This window comes from Aythya marila (genome assembly GCF_965140915.1).
Source record: "Aythya marila genome assembly, chromosome: 18".
In the NCBI taxonomy this organism is placed as follows: Eukaryota; Metazoa; Chordata; class Aves; order Anseriformes; family Anatidae; genus Aythya; species Aythya marila.
In genome coordinates this window covers 8,844,176-8,862,205 of record NC_139059.1, presented here as the reverse complement: position 1 = coordinate 8,862,205, position 18,030 = coordinate 8,844,176, and the positions used below count along the sequence as shown (strand labels likewise).

At 54.1% G+C, this 18,030-nt stretch overlaps 2 protein-coding genes across 5 annotated transcripts in view; one reads left to right on the top strand and one right to left on the bottom strand.

The window, feature by feature from the left end:
- Positions 1–120: 120 nt before the first annotated feature.
- H3-3B (H3.3 histone B) lies at positions 121–1,928 on the bottom strand. Its single transcript, XM_082774941.1, has 4 exons — positions 1,775–1,928; positions 1,149–1,290; positions 917–1,070; positions 121–820 (listed from the first exon to the last, which is right to left on the bottom strand). Exons 2-4 carry the CDS (start codon positions 1,274–1,276, stop codon positions 692–694), a joined length of 411 nt encoding a protein of 136 aa, XP_082631067.1. The 5' UTR covers positions 1,277–1,290; positions 1,775–1,928; the 3' UTR covers positions 121–691.
- A 3,143-nt stretch (positions 1,929–5,071) lies between these two features.
- Positions 5,072–18,030, top strand: part of UNK (unk zinc finger) — a 42,012-nt gene continuing 29,053 nt past the window's right edge. For all 4 annotated transcript variants that reach the window (XM_082774898.1, XM_082774900.1, XM_082774899.1 and 1 more), the window contains exon 1: positions 5,072–5,255. In XM_082774898.1, the coding sequence (XP_082631024.1) occupies positions 5,158–5,255 (98 nt within the window). In that variant the 5' untranslated portion in view covers positions 5,072–5,157. The remainder of the gene's footprint in view (positions 5,256–18,030) is intronic.

Genomic DNA, 18,030 nt, shown 5'->3' with positions numbered 1-18,030 from the left:
CTCTGTTGAAAGCCTAAGTTGCCACAGCACAGTCCAGTATTGCACGCATCTACTGCTAACATACTGGAGCCGGGAATAAGCTTCAAGCCCATACAAACCAAATGACAAAGACTCCTCACATGTGAATGTAAAACATTTAATTTAAAAATGTTGACACTACAATATATAAAATAGCTATTATAAATGCACATAGTGTATTCTATAGCTGCCAGGTTTACGTTTTTAGGAAACTGTAAGTTACACTGTGGTTAAGACTTGTAGTTTCACCCTCTGAAAAAGTCCACATTTGATCACAGTGATGTATGGTCAGACTAACAGCCCCAATTGTTAAACACTTGGATCAAGTCATAACCAGTTTTATTGCAAAAGGACCCTGTACACATTTATATCAATTCTAGTACCTTACAAGTTTAGCTACCCAACAAGTCATTAACATACAGAAACATGCATGAGAAGCAAGAAAGATCACCCATCCCTTCTGCATATTAGCAACTTGTCACTCCTGAGCAACAAGGCTCACATCACTGAGGTTTATGTGAACAGTCACTTTTAGCATTCATCCTGAGTGAAAGATGGAATGACTTAAGTACAAATGCAACATATTATAAACAATTTCTTACAAAAAAGTCACAAATTAAAACCAAAGTATTTTACAGAATTTACTACAAAACACCATAAAAACAGCCTTCACTTAAGCCCTCTCTCCCCGTATCCTGCGAGCCAACTGGATGTCTTTGGGCATGATGGTGACTCTCTTGGCATGGATGGCGCACAGGTTTGTGTCTTCAAACAGACCCACCAGATATGCTTCGCTGGCCTCCTGTTTCAAGAGCACAAGAAGAAATGTTGTTAGAAACCCTCAGCGAAGCGCGCTCAGCACCGCGAGCTCCGAGGCCCAGCAGGCCGCCAGCAATACCTGCAGCGCACCGATGGCTGCACTCTGGAACCTCAAGTCTGTTTTGAAATCCTGGGCGATTTCCCTGACCAGCCGCTGGAAGGGCAGCTTGCGGATCAGCAGCTCCGTCGACTTCTGGTAGCGACGGATCTCACGCAGGGCAACGGTGCCCGGCCTGGGTGGAGGAAGGAGGAGCAGGTGAGCCGGGGCAGGGGCAGCAGCGGGCCGGGCCGTACCGTGCCGGCAGCCTTACCTGTAGCGGTGAGGCTTCTTCACGCCGCCAGTAGAGGGGGCGCTTTTCCGGGCCGCCTTGGTGGCCAGCTGCTTGCGCGGAGCCTTCCCCCCAGTGGACTTACGAGCAGTCTGCTTTGTACGGGCCATTTTTCTTCACTTACCTACGAAGACAAGCACGCCTAAGACAGGGCCCAGCTGTCCCGGCACGACCCTTCACAGGCCCGGCACAGCGGCATCCCTCCCCCCCCGCGTCCCCGAGGCGGCAGATGCCGGCGGGCTGCCCCCTCCCTCCCCCGCCGCCGAGGCGGGCAGGCGGCCAGCGGCCTCCCCCGGGAGGAGGAGGAGGAGTCACGGTTTCCCCCCCTCCGCCCCCGCTCTCCGCGTCGCGGCCCGGCCGCTCCCCTCCCCGGGGGAAGCGGACTGAGTCACGCCGCCTCCCGCTTCCTCCCGGGCCGCCCCGGAGGGAGGGGAAGGAAGGGAGGGGGGATGGGGCCCGGCCGTGACTCAGGGCACGTAGGCAAGGCCCGGCCCGGCAGCCAAGCTCCGAGAAAAAAAAATAAAAAAAAAACGAAGAAAATAACAAAAAAAAACAAGCCGCACGACACCACCGCTCGCCGCGGAACGCACCCGGTAGCCGCCGCTTACCGATTAGAGAAGAAGGACGCACCGGCGCCGGTCTCGCTGCGCACCGAAGCCTGCGCTGCTCCCACCGCGACCCGCTCCGCAGCCTGCCACCCCCTCACTGCGCCCTCCCCGCCGCGGGGACCCGCTTTTTATAGCGGGGGCGGCACACGGCGCGGTGACCTCACAATGCCCGAAAGCAGCGCGCCGTCCAATTGGCCGGGACCTCCGCCGGCGCCGTGGCGTCACGAGACACAAAGGCCGTGCTCCGGTTCCTCGCCGCCGATTGGGCGAGCGCCCGGCCGCTGATTGGATGTTAAAGTCGGCGGCTGATTGGGCGGCGCGGAGCGCCAAGGAGCCAATCGGCGGCGGGCGGGCGCTCTGCGCGCTGATTGGACGAAACGGGGCACGGTTTGGATCCTACCCTTTGTTGCAAAGCTCCACAATGGGAAGTCAATAGGAGCGGGGCGAGCGGCGCCGGGCCACCGGGCCACCGGGGCTACCCCCGGCCCCGCCGGGCCACCTCGCCCCGGGGGGGGCTACGAGGCCCCGCCGCCTGCCGGCCCGCCCGCCCCCCGGCCCCGCTAGAAAGCGCCTTTAGCGGCGGCTGCGAGCGGCGGGGCCGGTCCGCGGGGGGTGCCCGGGTCCCGCTGTGCCCCCCCCGGCCGTGGGGGGACCGCAGCCACCGGGGTTGGGGAGGGGGGCACGGGGAGGTGGTAGAGAGGCGGTGCGAGCACCCCCGGGAGGCAGCGTGTGCTCCTGGTGCGGCCACGCAGCGTGGCCGGGCCGCCAGCGCTTGTCACCCGCTGGTGTTGGGGTCACGGAGGGGTTTGGGGGGGCTGCAAGGGCTCGTCCCGGGGTTTTGGGGGGGAATCGGGGGAGTTGTGGGGCTGTGGGGTGTTCCAGGAGGTGAGCGGGGTCGGAGCGATGCTCAGGGCCAAGCGGGGACGTCGCCCCGGGACGTGTGCTGGGTGTGGGTGTGCGAGGAGGCCCTGTCCCTTGGCACTGCCACTTCCCTCCCCACACCGGGCTCCCACGCGCCTTGCTGGGTGCCTTCGAACTCCCAAAGCTCCTTGCAAAGTTTTGGGGGAAGTGGGAAGCCGGAATCCCTCCTCCCTGTTGGTAGCATCGAGGAGGAGAACAGCAATTAGGTCAAAACGCCGTGTCTCCTGGGGCAGGTCGCTACCTCCAGAGTCGCGGCTCGCTGCGCTTCGTTGCTTCATTACAGCCGGGGCGACTGCTGGGGGTGGAGGCCGGCCCCTGCCCCCACGGGAAGGGTGCCATGGGCAGGAAGAACAGGTCCCAAATGCCCCGCAGTCGTAGCACGCCGAGCATGGAGCGAACACAAACAGCCTCCTGCTCCACAGCCGCTCCCGAAGGTACCCGCGCGCTCGGCTCAGCGGCTGCCATCGGTCAGACTTTGCATGAGGTTTTGCATCCTCCCCGAACGCCTGCGTCCCTCAGGCCAACGCCCGGTGTGATGGGCAGAGCAAGGCTTCTGCCGCACGTACGGAGCGTGTGTCTCGTTTGCTTCTCTGCCCTGGTGAGACGAGCAAACGCACGCCAACGCGGTGCGACAGCACCGTGATGTGCGGCGGGGCAGGGGATGCCGGGGGCACGCTGCATCCCCCCGGCCTCCGATCGCCTTTTCGGGTTGATTTTCTCTCTGTGAAGAAACAAGGTGAATTACTCGTCGGAGACAAAAAGCAGCATAGCGAGGGGATGAGCCGGGAGGTGTGTGTAAACAGTCATTTGCGTTTTACGTGGTTTGGAAAATTGAGACCTGAAATAAAGAGTTCCCCTTTGGCCTGAGTTGTTTGTGCTTAGGAGAAAGAAATCCAGAAACCTGTTCTGAAAACTGCACAGCCTTTACGTTTGGTATTTTTAAAAGCATACCATGCTATTGCTAATGTGAGGGGACCAGCGCTGGGCGTTTGTTACTGGGAGCTGAGAGGCATTGCTCAGGTATTTCCTCTCCCATGTTTCTGGAGCGATGATTGCTTACGCTTCTAATTTTAGATACTTCTGATTTTCCTTCTGTTTGAATTAAGGCTGGAGAAAAGCTGTGTTGGGTTAAACAGAGGATGAGGGAAAGGCGTAGAGAGCAGAGCCGAGTAAACGACCATGCGTTAACAAAGATGTGCACGCAGACAGAACTAAGTGCACCCTGGGCACACTTAGCTGGCGGATCCTAAACGTTTCTGTCGCTTGGCAGTTTTCCTGTGCTGAGTTTTCCTGACTGTGAAACAGAAGAGGAAACAGTGTCCGCACCAGATCGTCAAGTAAACAGCAGCACAGAGCGACTCGAGTCAGTGGTTTCCGAATCCCTGCCCACGAAGCAGCAGTGTTATTAGCTGAGCAGGTTTTTCCTGCGGGTTCATCGCCGACAGCGCCTGTACCTTTGACCCAACGGGGTGTACGTGGATGGAGACACTACGTGACATCCTTCCACACCTTCCGACTTTGAACAGTCGTCCCGCTCGACCACGAGCTGCGTGATTCTGTGTGTTTGCCTGCCGCGGGGGGGCTGTTCCACGGCCACGGCGTGGGTCCCACGCGGATAATCCTGCAAAGGCAGAGAGCTCGCTGTTAGGTGCCCCCGCTGCGAGCCTGCCCACGGGGGATGCCGAGCCTGGGTGGCGATTAACGCCCTTCCCCACCTCCCCGCCACAGCCGCCCGACCTCAGCGGGCAAACCGGCCCCGGAGGTTTATCATTAACGTTGCTCAACGCTGGCAAAGCTTTTAAAAAAAAAAAAAAAAAAAAAAAAAAAAAAAAAAGGGGGGGTGTTTGCCACAGAAACTCCCGCTGCCCTTCGCCACGCGAGCGGAGCCGTGCGGGGTGGCAGCTGTGGGAGCAAAGTCCCCGGGAGGCGCCTGCTCGCCCCGTCCCGTCCCGTCCCGCTGGGTCCCGCCGGGCTCTGGGGGTCCCGTGTGAGGCCTGGGCTGAACCTGGAGCCCCCCCCCCCGTGTTTCTGCTGGCTGCTCGCAGGTAGGCTGCCCGCTGCTGCCTGGGCCTTCCTCCCTTTCCTCCTCCTCCTCCTCCTCCTGCTCCCCGCAGCGCCCAGGCCCACGGGGAGGCCGCCGCCGCCGTGCCCCCCCCCCACCGCCCGGGGGCGCCCTCCCCCCGCCCCCCGCACTACAACCCCCAGCGCCCCCCGCGCGGCAGGAAGCGGCCTCCCCCGCCGCCCGCGCGGGGCCCTCTGGGACTCGTAGTCCCGCCGCCCGGAAACCGCCTCCCGACCGGGCGGAAAGCGCGCGGGCGGCGGGACTACAACTCCCAGCCTGCCCCGCGCCGCCGGGGCGGCAATGGCGGCGGCGGCGCCTGCGCGGGGCTCCCTCCGTGCGGACCGCGCAGAGTGAATAATAAAGGTCTCCACGGCGGGAGCGGCGGCGGCGGCGGGAGGCGATGTCCAAGGGCCCGCTGCCGGGCGGCCCCGCCGCGGCCGGGCCCGCGAACGCCGCCAGCGCGCTGCAGGCGCAGCCCGAGAAGCCGCAGCACTACACGTACGTAAAGGGAGAGCGCGCGCGCGCGCGCGCGCACGGGGCCGCCCCGCCGCCGCTGTCGCCGCCGCCGCCGCCGCCGATTCCGCCGCGCGCGCGCGCGCCAACGCGCGCCTGACGTCAGCGGGCGGCACGCGCCCCCGTCGCGCGCGCGCGCGGCACCGGCTGGAACCGGCCCCAGCCGGAGCGGGCCGGAGGGAGGGAGGGGGGGGGGGGGGAAGGAGGGGGGAGCGGCTCGCGCCCCCCCCCCCCCTCCCTCCCCGCAGCCCCGCCCGGCATGCACCGGGGCGGCCGCGGGGGGGGGGGGGGGGGAGGAGGAGGAGGAGGAGGAGGAGGAGGAGGAGGAGGAGGAGGGAGGGGAGGAGGGGGAGGGCTGTGGGGGGGTCCTGTCAGCGGGGTCTTGCGGCCCCCCCCCCCCACAGCTGTTCCCAGTGGGGCACTGGTTGGCACTGGGGTGGAGCGGGGCCTGTTGGCATGGCTCACCCGCACGGAGCGGGGCCCCCCCTGGCAGTCCCTGTGGCACAGCGGGGGCCCGGCCCTGTCCCTGTGTCACCCAGGCGGAGCAGGGCCCCCTCCGGGTCACCCACACGCAGTGGGGTCCCCCCCCGGTTGGGGTCCCCCTGTCAGTCCCCAAGCCATGGGGCTTGCACCTGGGCTGTGCCCACCCCCAGGGAGACCCTGGTCCCACAGGGTCCCCATATCGGTCACTGGGATGGGGAGGGGTCCCCCCTCAGCCCCCCAGCCAGATTTGGGACCCCCCCACCAGTCACCAGTGGCGGATCGGGGTCCCCATCCCCATTGGGGTCCCCTATAAGTCACCCACCCGCAGTGGGGTCCCCCCCGTTGCTCTCCCAAGCCAGTGTGGGGTCCCCCCATCGATATCCCAGCCCATTTGGGGTCCCCCCGTTGCTCACCCATCCTCAGGGCTCGTACCTGCCCCGTGCCTTCCCCTATTGAGACCCCATCACCCCAGGGACACACGGGGTCTGTGCCCCTCAACTCGGCCGCGTGAGATGTGGATGTCGATTTTATCCCTAAAATAATAAAGTTTCGGAGCGTTGCTGTGAATGGTGCACCGTGCTGTCCGTCCTTACCCGTGTAGGGTGTCGGTGATGTGTAGGAAACACGGAGCCTGTAGTGAGAGGGGCAGGTTTGGCGTCTCTGTTCTTGTCGCTTGGTTTTTATAAAGTGGTGGTGGGCTTCCCTGTGAGACACTGAATAAAACCAGCCGTGGGGATAACGGGGTGTTCGCCATCCTCACCTCAGTGGTGGTGACAGAGAGGGGACAGGGCCTGCCCTGGCGGTGGTGGCTGCAGGGACACAGCCAGGACATCGCGTGGAGGAAGATGAAGGTGGCAAAGGGGCGAAGCATGGCCGTGGAAACGAGGACATCAAAGATTAGGAAAGAAACCGTGCAGGAAAGGTTGTTGGAAACAGGCAGAGGAGGAGGAAGAGTGGGACCGAGTAGCTGAAAAGGGGGAAAAGAGGACAGCGTGGAACAAAGATGATGGTGTGATTAGCTTTTTTTTTTGTTTCCAGAGGGGAAAAACACTTATTTTCAGATGGATGCTAAAAATAGTTCAGTGAAAACAGTTGCAGGAAGAGCGAATAACCCCGAGTGAAAGGTGGGCTCGGGGAGCGTGGAGTGCTGTCGGTGGGACAGGAGCCGTGCCTGGAAACTTTTTGATTCGTACACGAGGTCACAGCAGCCCCTAAACCTCCTCCCGATACCATATGGCAGCTTGCTCGGTGGTCGTCCGCGCGAGCAAGTTGTACGTTATCGAGATGTAAATATTTTCTTCCTTTTTTTTTTTATTATTTTTTTTTCTATAAATACAGTTTGTTTCCATAAAACGACGTGAAGGTTGCAAGTGGTAAACTCGAGGAAGCTTAATTATCTGCGTGCTGTTCCCTGGGGACATGCAATCTGGTACCGGGGAATCTCTCTCTTGGAAAGTTTGGGTTGGATTTCTCAAGAAGTTTTCCAATTTCCGTGTCAGTGTCGATTTTTAAGATCTTTGTATTTGTATGAGATTTTTAGGCACTTTGCAGTGCAGCTCTATATCTCGTGCGGACGCATTGCTGTTTATTCTAGATGCAAGGCAAGAGAAAATGTGGGAAAAATAGAGTTATTGATGCTCTGCCACCCCGTTGTCGCGGTTTGCTGGCAGAGGAAGAGCCTAAAAACCCCTTTTGATTGCGTCCTCGCTAGCGTGCAGCCAGTGCTCCCAGCCACGCAGTCGTTTTGGTGCCAAACTCCTCTTTAATTATGAACGCCGTATTCCTCACCTGGGGATCTGCTCTGCTGCTGTCTGCAGGATTCAAGCGAGTAAGGCACCGCTCAGCAGCTGCCGTCAGGCTCTCCCCGGGTTCCTGGCTCGGGGATGTGTGCGTGCGGCTGTGCCCCACGACCCCACAGCTCGCAGAGCGGGGCCGTGCGGTGTCCCCGTGTCCCTCGGACCGAGGGCAGGAGCGCGGTGCGGGGTGAGCTGATGGCTCGCAGTGGGAAGCGGCTTTGCTTTGGGTCCGGTGTGTCAAACCTCAACCGATTGTTGGCCGTGCACCGTTTCTTAGCTCTGGCTGGCAGGGTTATTCCTGTCCGGGGCTCTCGTCTTTAATGTGTTACCTACGAGCGGGAGCAGAGGCTGAGTTCAAAGAAACTGAAAGCGAAGTCACGTAGCATCGCGGACAGCGAGCGGCTTTGTTTTGGTCCGGTCTGTTCACTTGGCTGTTGCGGTCCTCGTTGGTTTTTAGGCCGACTGGCCGCGTTAATTGTGAGCTGTAAAGGCTGGGCCAGCTGCTTGGCTGCTCGTTGGTCTCGCAGAGTTTTAGATAAGCACAAGCAGAAGGCTCCTTCGTTCACTGTGCGCTCACCTGGAGTCAGCCGCTGGGATAACTGCAGGGAACCAAGTCTTCTGGTGGAGATGAATTAACCCATTTAATAACGATAACTTTAAAAAGTGCATTCATTCATTCATTCATTCAAAATAAACATGTTGAAAATATCCCAAGTTAGGTTATGATCTCTGTGGGGCACGGAGCTGTGGGGCACAAACCAGACCAGCTCTGCTCACGACGATTCTCTGGAGCGTGCCCGTCTCAAATATCCACAACCATCCCCTAAAGAAACTTGGGAGTTTCCCCGCAGGCTGTCCCCTTGCTCGAGATGTGGACCGTGATGCCTGGAGCACGTCCCGCCCCCCTTGCTGCACACAGATAAGCTTTGCAGCCTACAAGGCCGAAATTTGTCTTCCCTTTTGCACCAGGGGAGGAATGGGGGGAAACTCCTGAAGGATCGGTGCCCCGTAAGCAGTGCTGGAGCCGCATCCACGTGTGCCTTGTGCTCATATTAAAGCCTGCTGGGTCGCGCTCACCCAGGCTCTCTCTCACAACCGTTTCGATGCCAGCCATGTAGAGGTAAAAGGAGCAGTGCACCTGAGTGAAGGGCGTTTGGAGTGGGGATGGAAATCGGGCTGATGCAATGCTGGAGGTAGAGCTCAAGCTGACTTTGTACCCAAGGCGTTTTTGGATCTGCGGGTGTTTGAGCAGAGCCTTGCCTCGTGGTTTCTCGGCCTTAAATAGGAACTCGGGCTGGGACAGCGCTAGAAATGAGAAGTGAAGAAGAAATAAAAGGAGCGAGGTCACAGGTGGATTTGGATTCCAGCGAAGAGCTTGCACGCGCGGTCTGATCTCTCTCGAAATCTTACTTTTAAATTCTTGCTCAAAACAATGGCACACGGAAACACACCTCAAAGCATTTGTAGGAGCACAGAGTAATCCTTATCTTCGTATCAGTGGACAGTGTCTCATCGCTGTCAGGGCGAGCAGTGTCTGATCTCAGCCGTGCAGACTGTCTGTGGAAATAAAAACCAAAACCCAGATGTGCAGCAAATGCATTTTCAGAGTTGTTGCTCTTTCTGTTCCTCCAGGACCCTCAGCGTTTGTCTTACAAAAGGATTTGCGCTGTTAAATTCTGCTTTTGGTGTGCCTGGTCCTCACAGCCCAGCGAAGGTGTTGAGGCTTTTGAAATTGTTTTCTTTTTCAACCAGCAGAACTCTGAAATAACAAACTGCTGCCCTCGTGCTGCTTTGGTTTTCCTGGTGAGAACCCTTCACCAGTACACTGGTACGGACTTACCCAGGAGCAAAACCTATCCCCCTACTAAAAAAACACAAAACGAGCATGTGCATTACTAGATTTCAGACTATGTAACACCCTTGGAGGTAGGTAGTTAGGAAAGCACAGAATAAGTGTGCCTTCCTTATTTATTTAAAAAATTATTTTTTTAAGTATAATTTATAATCCAGAGATCTGCCAGCACTCCACTGTGTTGTTACCTATAAATGTTGGTTTATTTAATCAGGTGTGTATCAGCTGGTCGTTTTTGTTGTTATTATTATTTTATTTTATTATTTATTTGTTTGTTTGTTTGTTTGTTTTAAGTCTGCACAAGCTTCACTGCACACGCGTCCACCACAAACTGCTGTTAGGAAGCGTGAATAGCACGGGAAGTTGGGAATGCAAAGTCCTGCAGCGTTTACAGGAAGGGCCACGCTCACAGTACGTGCTTGCCATTGAATCCCTGCGCTGAAGCAGGCTGGAGGATAGGAGCCTGGATTTTAGGGGACTGCAGAGGATGGGTTTTGAAAGCCTGCACCGCTCTGGACCGTGCACGTGGTGCTGCAGCGAGGCGTTTCTCCGGTGTGTTAAGGCAGGGCTGGAGCTGCGCCTTGCTCGCCGCGCTGATGCTTCAGAAGTGAGTGCTTTGGGTTATCGAAGCAGGCAGGGAATGCACGTGCAGATAACTGTTACGTGGGATGCACGTAAATATTTTGTGCACCGAGGGCTTCCCGCACTGTTCGGACGTTTTCCGAGTTCGTTTTGGTCTGGCCAGGTTTGGTGTTCCTGAAGTCTGAAATCCCGTGAAAGAGGAGAGGTCCGATCACACAGAATCATTCCCACTTGGAAAATGGTTCTGAGATTTTATTTTTTATTTTAAAACAAACAAACAGAAATGAAAGCCTTTGTTAATGCTTCCACGTTATTTATGTTAGTGTACAGGATAATTTTGCGTGGCATGGGAAACAAGTAATTTGAAGGATTGTTTTAGAAAACTTCGGAGTTCAGGGTTTCCCAATAGATCCATTTTTTCTCTTACTTATTGCCTAATATTTCTCCCCAGCATGGCTTTATTTTAAGGCAAATTGTCAGCATCCAGCGTGCTACTTTTGATAGACCTGCTCTTCCCACCAGAATAAGGCTTCTGATTTTCTGCGAGACCCCGAAACGTGCACTCCTCTCCTTGCAGAGCATCTGACCATCTCCTAGAAGCCGTCCCACAACGTCTGCTTGTCAGGACCCTGAGAGGGGTGCTCGTTTCGAGGGGATGCCGAGGGGTAAAATTCTTCAGTTAGCTTCGTGCTTTTTGAAAACTTCCTAAATCTTTTTTAAAATTCCAAAAGGCGGAGCTGAAAGAGGTGCTGAGGAGTTGCCTGGTCCGTCCCTTGGCTTAAAGGAATCACCTACATCTACACTGTTTCCAAGAGTTTTTTTTTTAACATCCCTTACATCCCTCCTTAACATCTGCTTAAATTTCTTGGTGAAATCGTGGACTGCAAGAGGCAGACAGTCGCAGAGGCTCCTGTGCTGTAAAGCCCTGATACACTTCATAAACCTGGTGTAACATCCAGCACGTGGCTTGCAAACCAAGTGCAGAGCTGTCAGAGGAAGCCGTGCCCTGTGTGCACAGCCTGGCAATTCCCTCGCCGTCCTCTGTAACGGGGACCAGGTGCCAGCAGGCTGTGCAGCAGGGCAGATCCCCTAGCTGCCTTTCTTCTCCACTGCGTTAAGACAGAGTTTGTGTTTTGTTCCAGGGCAATCAGGAGCACCCAGCCTCGCTAGGAGAGCTCGCAGGGTGCTGCTGAAGCCTTCCTCCAACTCCACCTAGTGCTGCCAGCCCATTTAGATGCTTACGATCATTTTCTCAGCAATCTCTGTCATTCCTTGTGTATTTTGATCAGTGCTTGATGCCGTTAATACCGGTTTGACATTTGAAGCATCACTTGGAATGAATGCTCCCTTGAAACGAGTGCCAACGATTTCCTCTGAAATTTGTTGCAGGCTGCTGAGTGGCACAGCCTCGTGCTGCCGCAGGGCTCGGCTCAGCTTTAGGGGGCTGTTGTTACCACGAGGGAAGTTTGGGGCTTCCTTTGAAAGAAAAATGGGCATTTTTCAGTGCTGAAGCTAATTGCACCGTCGCAACGTTGATAATAAATGGCGAGCTCTCTGAGATGCTGGCTGCTGGCCTGATTCCTATCTCTTATTAAAAGTCAGGGACGTTAAATTGAATGTGGTTGTTGGAACAGCAGCAGAAGGGGAACTTGGACTGAGTTTGTTGTCAGACGAGAGAAATCTGAGGCCATTGCTAGCTATCTGTTGGTCAGGAGTGCAGATACGTTTTTGTGGAGCACGCTGGCTTGTAAGAACAATTGCACAGCTGATTCCAGGTAGGAAATGATGGTGGGGTTGCTTTTTATCATCACATGCCTAGAATTTCTTTTCAGATTAATAAGCAGTCATTGAAAGGAAAATAGCTTCTTGAGCCTATACCCGATGAGTATCTGCAGAAGTCTGAATTGCAGCCAGTGTTGTTTCACTCATTAATCTTTATCTTCCGCGTGTCACCGCTGTTCATAAAGCAGCAGCCACTCCGCGCCCGGCCCGCTCCGAGGTGATTGTTCTCCTCTTAGTTTCAATCAGCTGAGAGCTTCCCTGAACAGCACCTGGGTATTGCCATCGGAACAGGAATAAAACCAGCAGATGCCTCGGGGCAACCGTGCGGCTCTGCAGCAGCAACAACAACAACAACAAAGGTTTGCGCGTTTCGAATGCCTTGCAAGATTTGTTCCCATCTCAAACTGAGCCGTGGTGGCGCAACCCAGGGCTTGCCTGTTTTCCCCTCGTGCCGTGGTGCTGCTGTGGGAAGCATCGGTGCTCCTGTCAACCTGTCTGGGTGCAGGGTTTTGGTTCTGAGGTGTGCTGGTCCTGTCCGTTGGGCTGTCATGGACGCAGAGAAAATCACCGGCACGGCTAACAGCGATTCTGTACAATCAGCCCGTGAGAGCTGGCTTTTATCTCTGTGCTGGCACATGTGTTATGGCTGCAGGTTTCTGCCTGCTAGGTAATCGTCGTGTTTTGTTTTGAACTCACAAAAGAAAGTGTCTGTTCACAACTGTAAACCTTTCCAAAGAGCCTGCTGCAGATGTGGCTGGCTCTCAGCCTGGAGGGGCGCAGACAGCTTTGCCTGCTCGCACGTGGAGCGGTCTGGATGAGAGCACTGCAGAGCCCTCGTTTCGTGAGGAGTTTGAGGTTTATGCTTGTGGTTCAGTGCTAGTGCAGACCTTCAGACAGTTCATGTCCTGCTTTAAAATCGTTGTGAGCGTGGGACTGCAACTGATCCTCGAGCTGCTTGTTAGATCATGAAGGCTGCGGGCACGAGCAGGAGAGGGAGGGCTGCAGCATCTGGAGCATCCCCTGTGAGGCTGGGTGCTGAAGGTTAGCTGCTTGGAAAACACTCGTAAAAACCCGTCGCTGAAAGCCAGAGCTGTGTAACGGCTTGTGTGGAAGCAATGTTGTTCTGAATTAGCCTTTACAGATCCTTGTGCGTGGGATGTTTTGTTGTAGGGAGCTAGCAGAGCGAGTAACGCAGCGCTTCAAGCAGCCCGGCCCCGTTGCCAGCCTCCCCGAGCGTTCCTACAGCTGCTGACCCTGGGTAGGCTTTGGGAGGGCCTGAAGGAGCACCGAGAGAAATGCTGTGTCAGAAACCTCACGGGAAGCTGGCGTTTTAATTATTACAGCACAGGACATCGATGTATTCTTCGGGCCTCGGTTCATTTCGGTCGAGTCCAGCAAACCCGATACATGTCAACTCCATATGAACCTGGTGTTTCCAAAGATTTATTGGGTGTTCTCCACGTTTGGGACTGAAAAAAGTCCACGGATGGATGTTTCTGTTAGGTAATTAGTAGTAAAATACGTGCTCGTATTTAAGCACACGTCGATGTATTGTAGTGAGAATGGAAGCAGGTGGAGGCCTCCAGCAGCGTGTAGCTGTCCAGCTTCATTAAGTTTGAGGATTTTCACTGAAACAGTTGAGCTCAGTCCACATGTTGCTGAAACATAATCGTTTCAATATGATCCTGGTTTCGTAAGCTCAGCACTTAGGCAGGTGCTGTAGGGAAGGAATAATGTGGCCCCGAAATAGGGTGTGGAGTGGAAACCAACCTGGAGAGTGATGAGGGCTGTGTTTGAGGCTTGCTTCAGGCACAGCTGGGGTGTTGTCAAGCTGAAAATGCGTTGCTCCGACTTGGAAAAATTGTTTCTGAAAAACAATTTAGAAAAATGTTTCTAAAACATCGTGTGGACGGCCTGAACGCGTGGTTAATCCTGAGGCCGCACCGAGCAATGCGTGTTCACGGCCAGCTCGTTCGGAGATCAAACTGGGTGAAATGTGAGCGTGAGCTGAAGGCTTCATGGCTCCAAAGGAAACAGCTCTGAAATGCCCTCTAGATAAGGGTTTGCATGTGCCTGTCCTTGGATTGTTTTAATTATAAAGCTGAAAGCTCCGTGCAAACAAAGACTTGGGTTTAAGACGGGTTTTATGGGAATTACTCTGCCTTATTACCATTCATGGCGTGATGATGCAACAGGTTGATGCTTTAAAAAAAAAAACATGCAGACAGAAAAAAAAAAAAAGCCTCCAGGTGTTCTGCTGGGCTGGTTTGAATGGCACAGCTCCGCGCTGGGCTGCAGGGAAGAGGGGCCGAGCACCCCCACACCCACGGTTGGTAACGCAACCCTAACCCTGAGCCTGGGGTCCTGGCTGCTGGTGCACAGGGCAAGCCTTGATTTTATTGCCTTAACTCTGCATGCAAAGCCACGCTTCCCTTTCCTCACCGAGACACGGCCTTGGTGAGCTGCTCGAGCTGCATGGCAGGATTTCTCTCCAAACGAAGCCATTTTTGGCTGTCTGGAAACCGAGCAATGTTTTCCCTGAAGCTGGTGCGGGGCTGTCTTCCTGTCCCGGCTTGGCACCGTGCTGCAGCATCAATTTTTATTTTTTGTTTTCCTTAGCTTTTCTGTATCCACGAGAAACAGCCATTTGTCAGATGTTTTGCTTCCCATTGACAAACCTCATGAAAATTTCTGCGAGTTGCCACTGTTCTATTTCGGGACGGACGGGGCTATTTTTAGCAATCAATTAAAGCTCCCGTCTGTAAAGTGCCGGGAAAGTGATCGAGCGCAAAGTAATCCCTTGTTCTTCCCGTGGAGTCCGGCTGACTTGCTCGCATTGTCACCTGCCCCGGCGTGCTTTGACATCCCAAAATAGCAGCTGGTGCTGCAGTTTGTGCAGCACACGCTACCCTGCAGCCTTTAAGCGGAAGCTTCCAGCTCAGCTTCGCCTGCCAGATCCATCGGATGTCGAGGAAAAGGAAAACTTGTGCGTGCTGCCTCCCTAGTCCTGCAGCGAAGAGCAGGGGAACCTCTCAGCACACCATGCTCTACGGATGTGAAGCCATCGTCCTTTTCCTTGCAGAGGTACGCCGTGGGTTACGGGAGCGCCTCGAACAAAAACGCCTCTGCGACCAACCCAGGCCAGCCCCGTGCATCTGCAAGGAGTCTCTCCAACTTTCACTTTCTTTCTTCGCCCTTAGGCTGACATTATTGTCAAGCTCTAATGGAGAAGGGGAAATCAAACAGCTTCACGATCGCCCGGCGCTGTCTGCGGTGTGACCTTTTTCCAGTTGATGGTTCAATTTATTTAGGTGATAAAGAAAACACCGAGGCATGTGAAGTCTGTCTTCCTGACAGATGGGAGCTTGCCGAAACTTTTTTCCTCATCCTTTTTTCCTTCCCCGCGGTCGCTGGCAGCCTTTTGTTTTTATAAAGTGGCCCATCTATTTTCCTCGGAGGTTTAAATGCTTTCTAATCTTTTCAAGGCTTACAAAACTGCACCTGACTTGACAGCGTGGAAAGGGAAAAAGCCGAGCGGTTGTTGAGGTGTGCTGAAAAAGAGCGATGCTCGTGTTTTGTGGAAGGCGATGCATGGCATGTGCAAAAATCCTTTGTGTTGGGGGCATAGGGGCTTGGGCAGGTCTGGGAGCTTGTTGAGAAAAACAGCATTAAATTGGTATTTTTCTTAAATCGGTCCTAGCATTGGATTCTGTCACAATAGTGGTGACTGATAAAGGTTCCTGCCAAAGCCTGCTCAGAAAACTTACCCTGAAATCACGATGAAAACCATCAAGCTTGCTGCTAAATGTGTTTGCAATTATTAAATGCTTATTATTTTGTTTGATACTCAGCTGTGACTAGCGTGAGACTGTATTTCAATACGAAATGACATCTGCTAGTAAGGTGGTTTTTTTTTTAAACAACGGCAAAAAAAAAAACCACCACACTCAGCTCCCCCCAGCTGTTTGTTGGAACAAACTTGTCTGAACTCCTGCTCTGATTAGAAGGATGCTGAATGTTTCCTTGCCAGGGGTCTAGGCAGGTTTTAGAGCAGGCTGCGGGCAGACCCCAGCTGTGGGGTGGGGAGTGCGGTTTCCCTGTGCCCACCCCTGTGAAGTTTCAGCTCCTGTGAAGCTAGATTGCTTCTTTCATGCTTTTTTTTTTTCTCCCAAATCCCAAGAAATCATGGGAGTGGAAGGCAGCGTTCCCTGTCAGGAAGCTCGCTTTGCATCGAAATGAAAACATTTTATAAGATGTCTTGGGAAAGGTAGTGTCAAACCCTGTTTTTGAAAGGTGTTCGGAGGCCGTGGTCGCTGGCAGCAGTAAAAGCCCCCGAGGCTGGCGCCTCGCTGACCTTCTTGGCGTGCTGATGAATTCCCTAAAAGCAAAGCCTTTCAGCCGCCCTGCCGGTGTGCCAGGAGATGTGGCAGGGTGTTACAGGGAACTGCCGGCGCAGAGAAACCCAAATCTCAATAATCTCACAATATCCATTGCGGGCTAATTATCGTGGAGCCATGCTTTTCTTTAAATCCCCGTTTCTTTCTTTATTTACAGTTGTTCTGGAGTATCTTTGACTGAAGAGCAAAAACTCCGGAGCAATGTCAGAGCTGCATATCGTGGCTTTCCCCCTGTCAGTAATGATATGTTAGACAAAAGGTACATTAGTAGGATTTTTATTGAGTATCCTGTTGGAATAAGTAGATTCTGTCATGCGCCACTGACTCATTTCAATTGGAATACCACAGTTCAGTAAAGGAAAATAATTGAGTCATGGGTTTCTTACTTAAAGCGTGTTTGATATCATCTTCTGTAATAAAATTTTATGAGGGTGAAATGAATTTAGAGAGCTGATTAAATACGGAAAGCTCTTTTCCCCTTGCGTTGGGTTGGCTCTCTGAGCTTAAAAAGAAAACAGCGGTTTTGAAAATATTTTCAATGATAAGCTGTATTGAATTTGAAACATCTATATCTACAGGAGCATTGTTTTTTTTTCCTGGGTTTTGCAATGCTGCCCACTTTGCAGGAGTCTGTTGGGGAAGCACATTGGGTTTGCTTCAGACAATTCTGTGCTAGCTTGAACCACTCATTTAAACTTTGAAGCAGCGCTGGTAATTTTCTTTCTTTATTTATTTATTCCTAAGCTGAATGAGGGAAACTTTGAGCTTCCTGCTGCCTGGAAAGGTGGGTGCTGAGGGGAGCTTCCAGCAGAGGAAAGCCGGGGAGCAGCTGGGAGCAGTGACCTCTGTCGTTCACACAGCAGGGCTCAGAAAGCTCTGCCCGTGGCTGCGGTGTGCTGGGACCACCTGAAACTTCACGGAGAGGTCTGTGGCGTAGCCTCGTGCTGTCCTGTCTGAAACAGCGGGACGTCACGGATGTAAAAAGGCCAGCACAAGCCCACGGCATTCCCAGCTACTTTATGCCGATAAAATTATATTTTTGCTGCATGATCTTGTCTGTCAAGAGATGCAGGCAGACAGGACTAAAAGAAACGTTAGTGGCATGAGAGCATTTTCTTCCTTATCTCTGAAATCTTCACAGGAAATGGAGGTTTGTTTGTTTTCTTTTTTCTTTCTTTTTTCCTTTTTTTTTTTTTTTTTTAAACAAAAGGCACTTTATTTGCAGGGTTCTTGGTTAGATTTACCTGAGAGCGACCTGTGCTGCCTCCTGCGAGTGGCTTCTTGTGACGGGAGCTGCTGTGGGGATGGGGCCCCATGGCTGGGGCTCCCAGGAAAGGTGTCCGTGGTTTATTTCGGTCTCACACCACAAAACCCAGCACCAGTCACTCACGTGGGCCTCTCCAAGAGGTCCTTTAGCGTAGTTGTGTGGGTGTAGGCACCCACCACGTGCACGCAGAACCTGGATGACGCTGGCATGAGGTCTCCCTGCTGTCCTCCTTGTACAGGCAGAGTGCCTTAGTCTGGATTAGACAATTACCTCATGGTTTTCTCTCTGCTGTCCTACTGCTGCAGAAGATTTAGATCCCGTTTGTCAGCCTCGGTGCTCTCTTTGGGCCCGAAAGGAATTTCGGCAGAAAGGGAATTGATGGGGAGGAGTGAGGAGGGCTGCGAGGAGAGGAGCACGTCCTGGGGCTTGCAGAAAGACAGCGCAGGGGTGTTGGGAGGGAAGGAGGGCCCGGCTTTGTGTTGTGGGAAGAACAGGGATTTGGAGGAGTTGTTTTTCTCCTTTCTTTTCCACCTTCGTCAACAATGCCTCTCTCCCCCAGTCCTCCTGATCCCTCTGCTATAAAGCAGAGATTTCTCTTCTG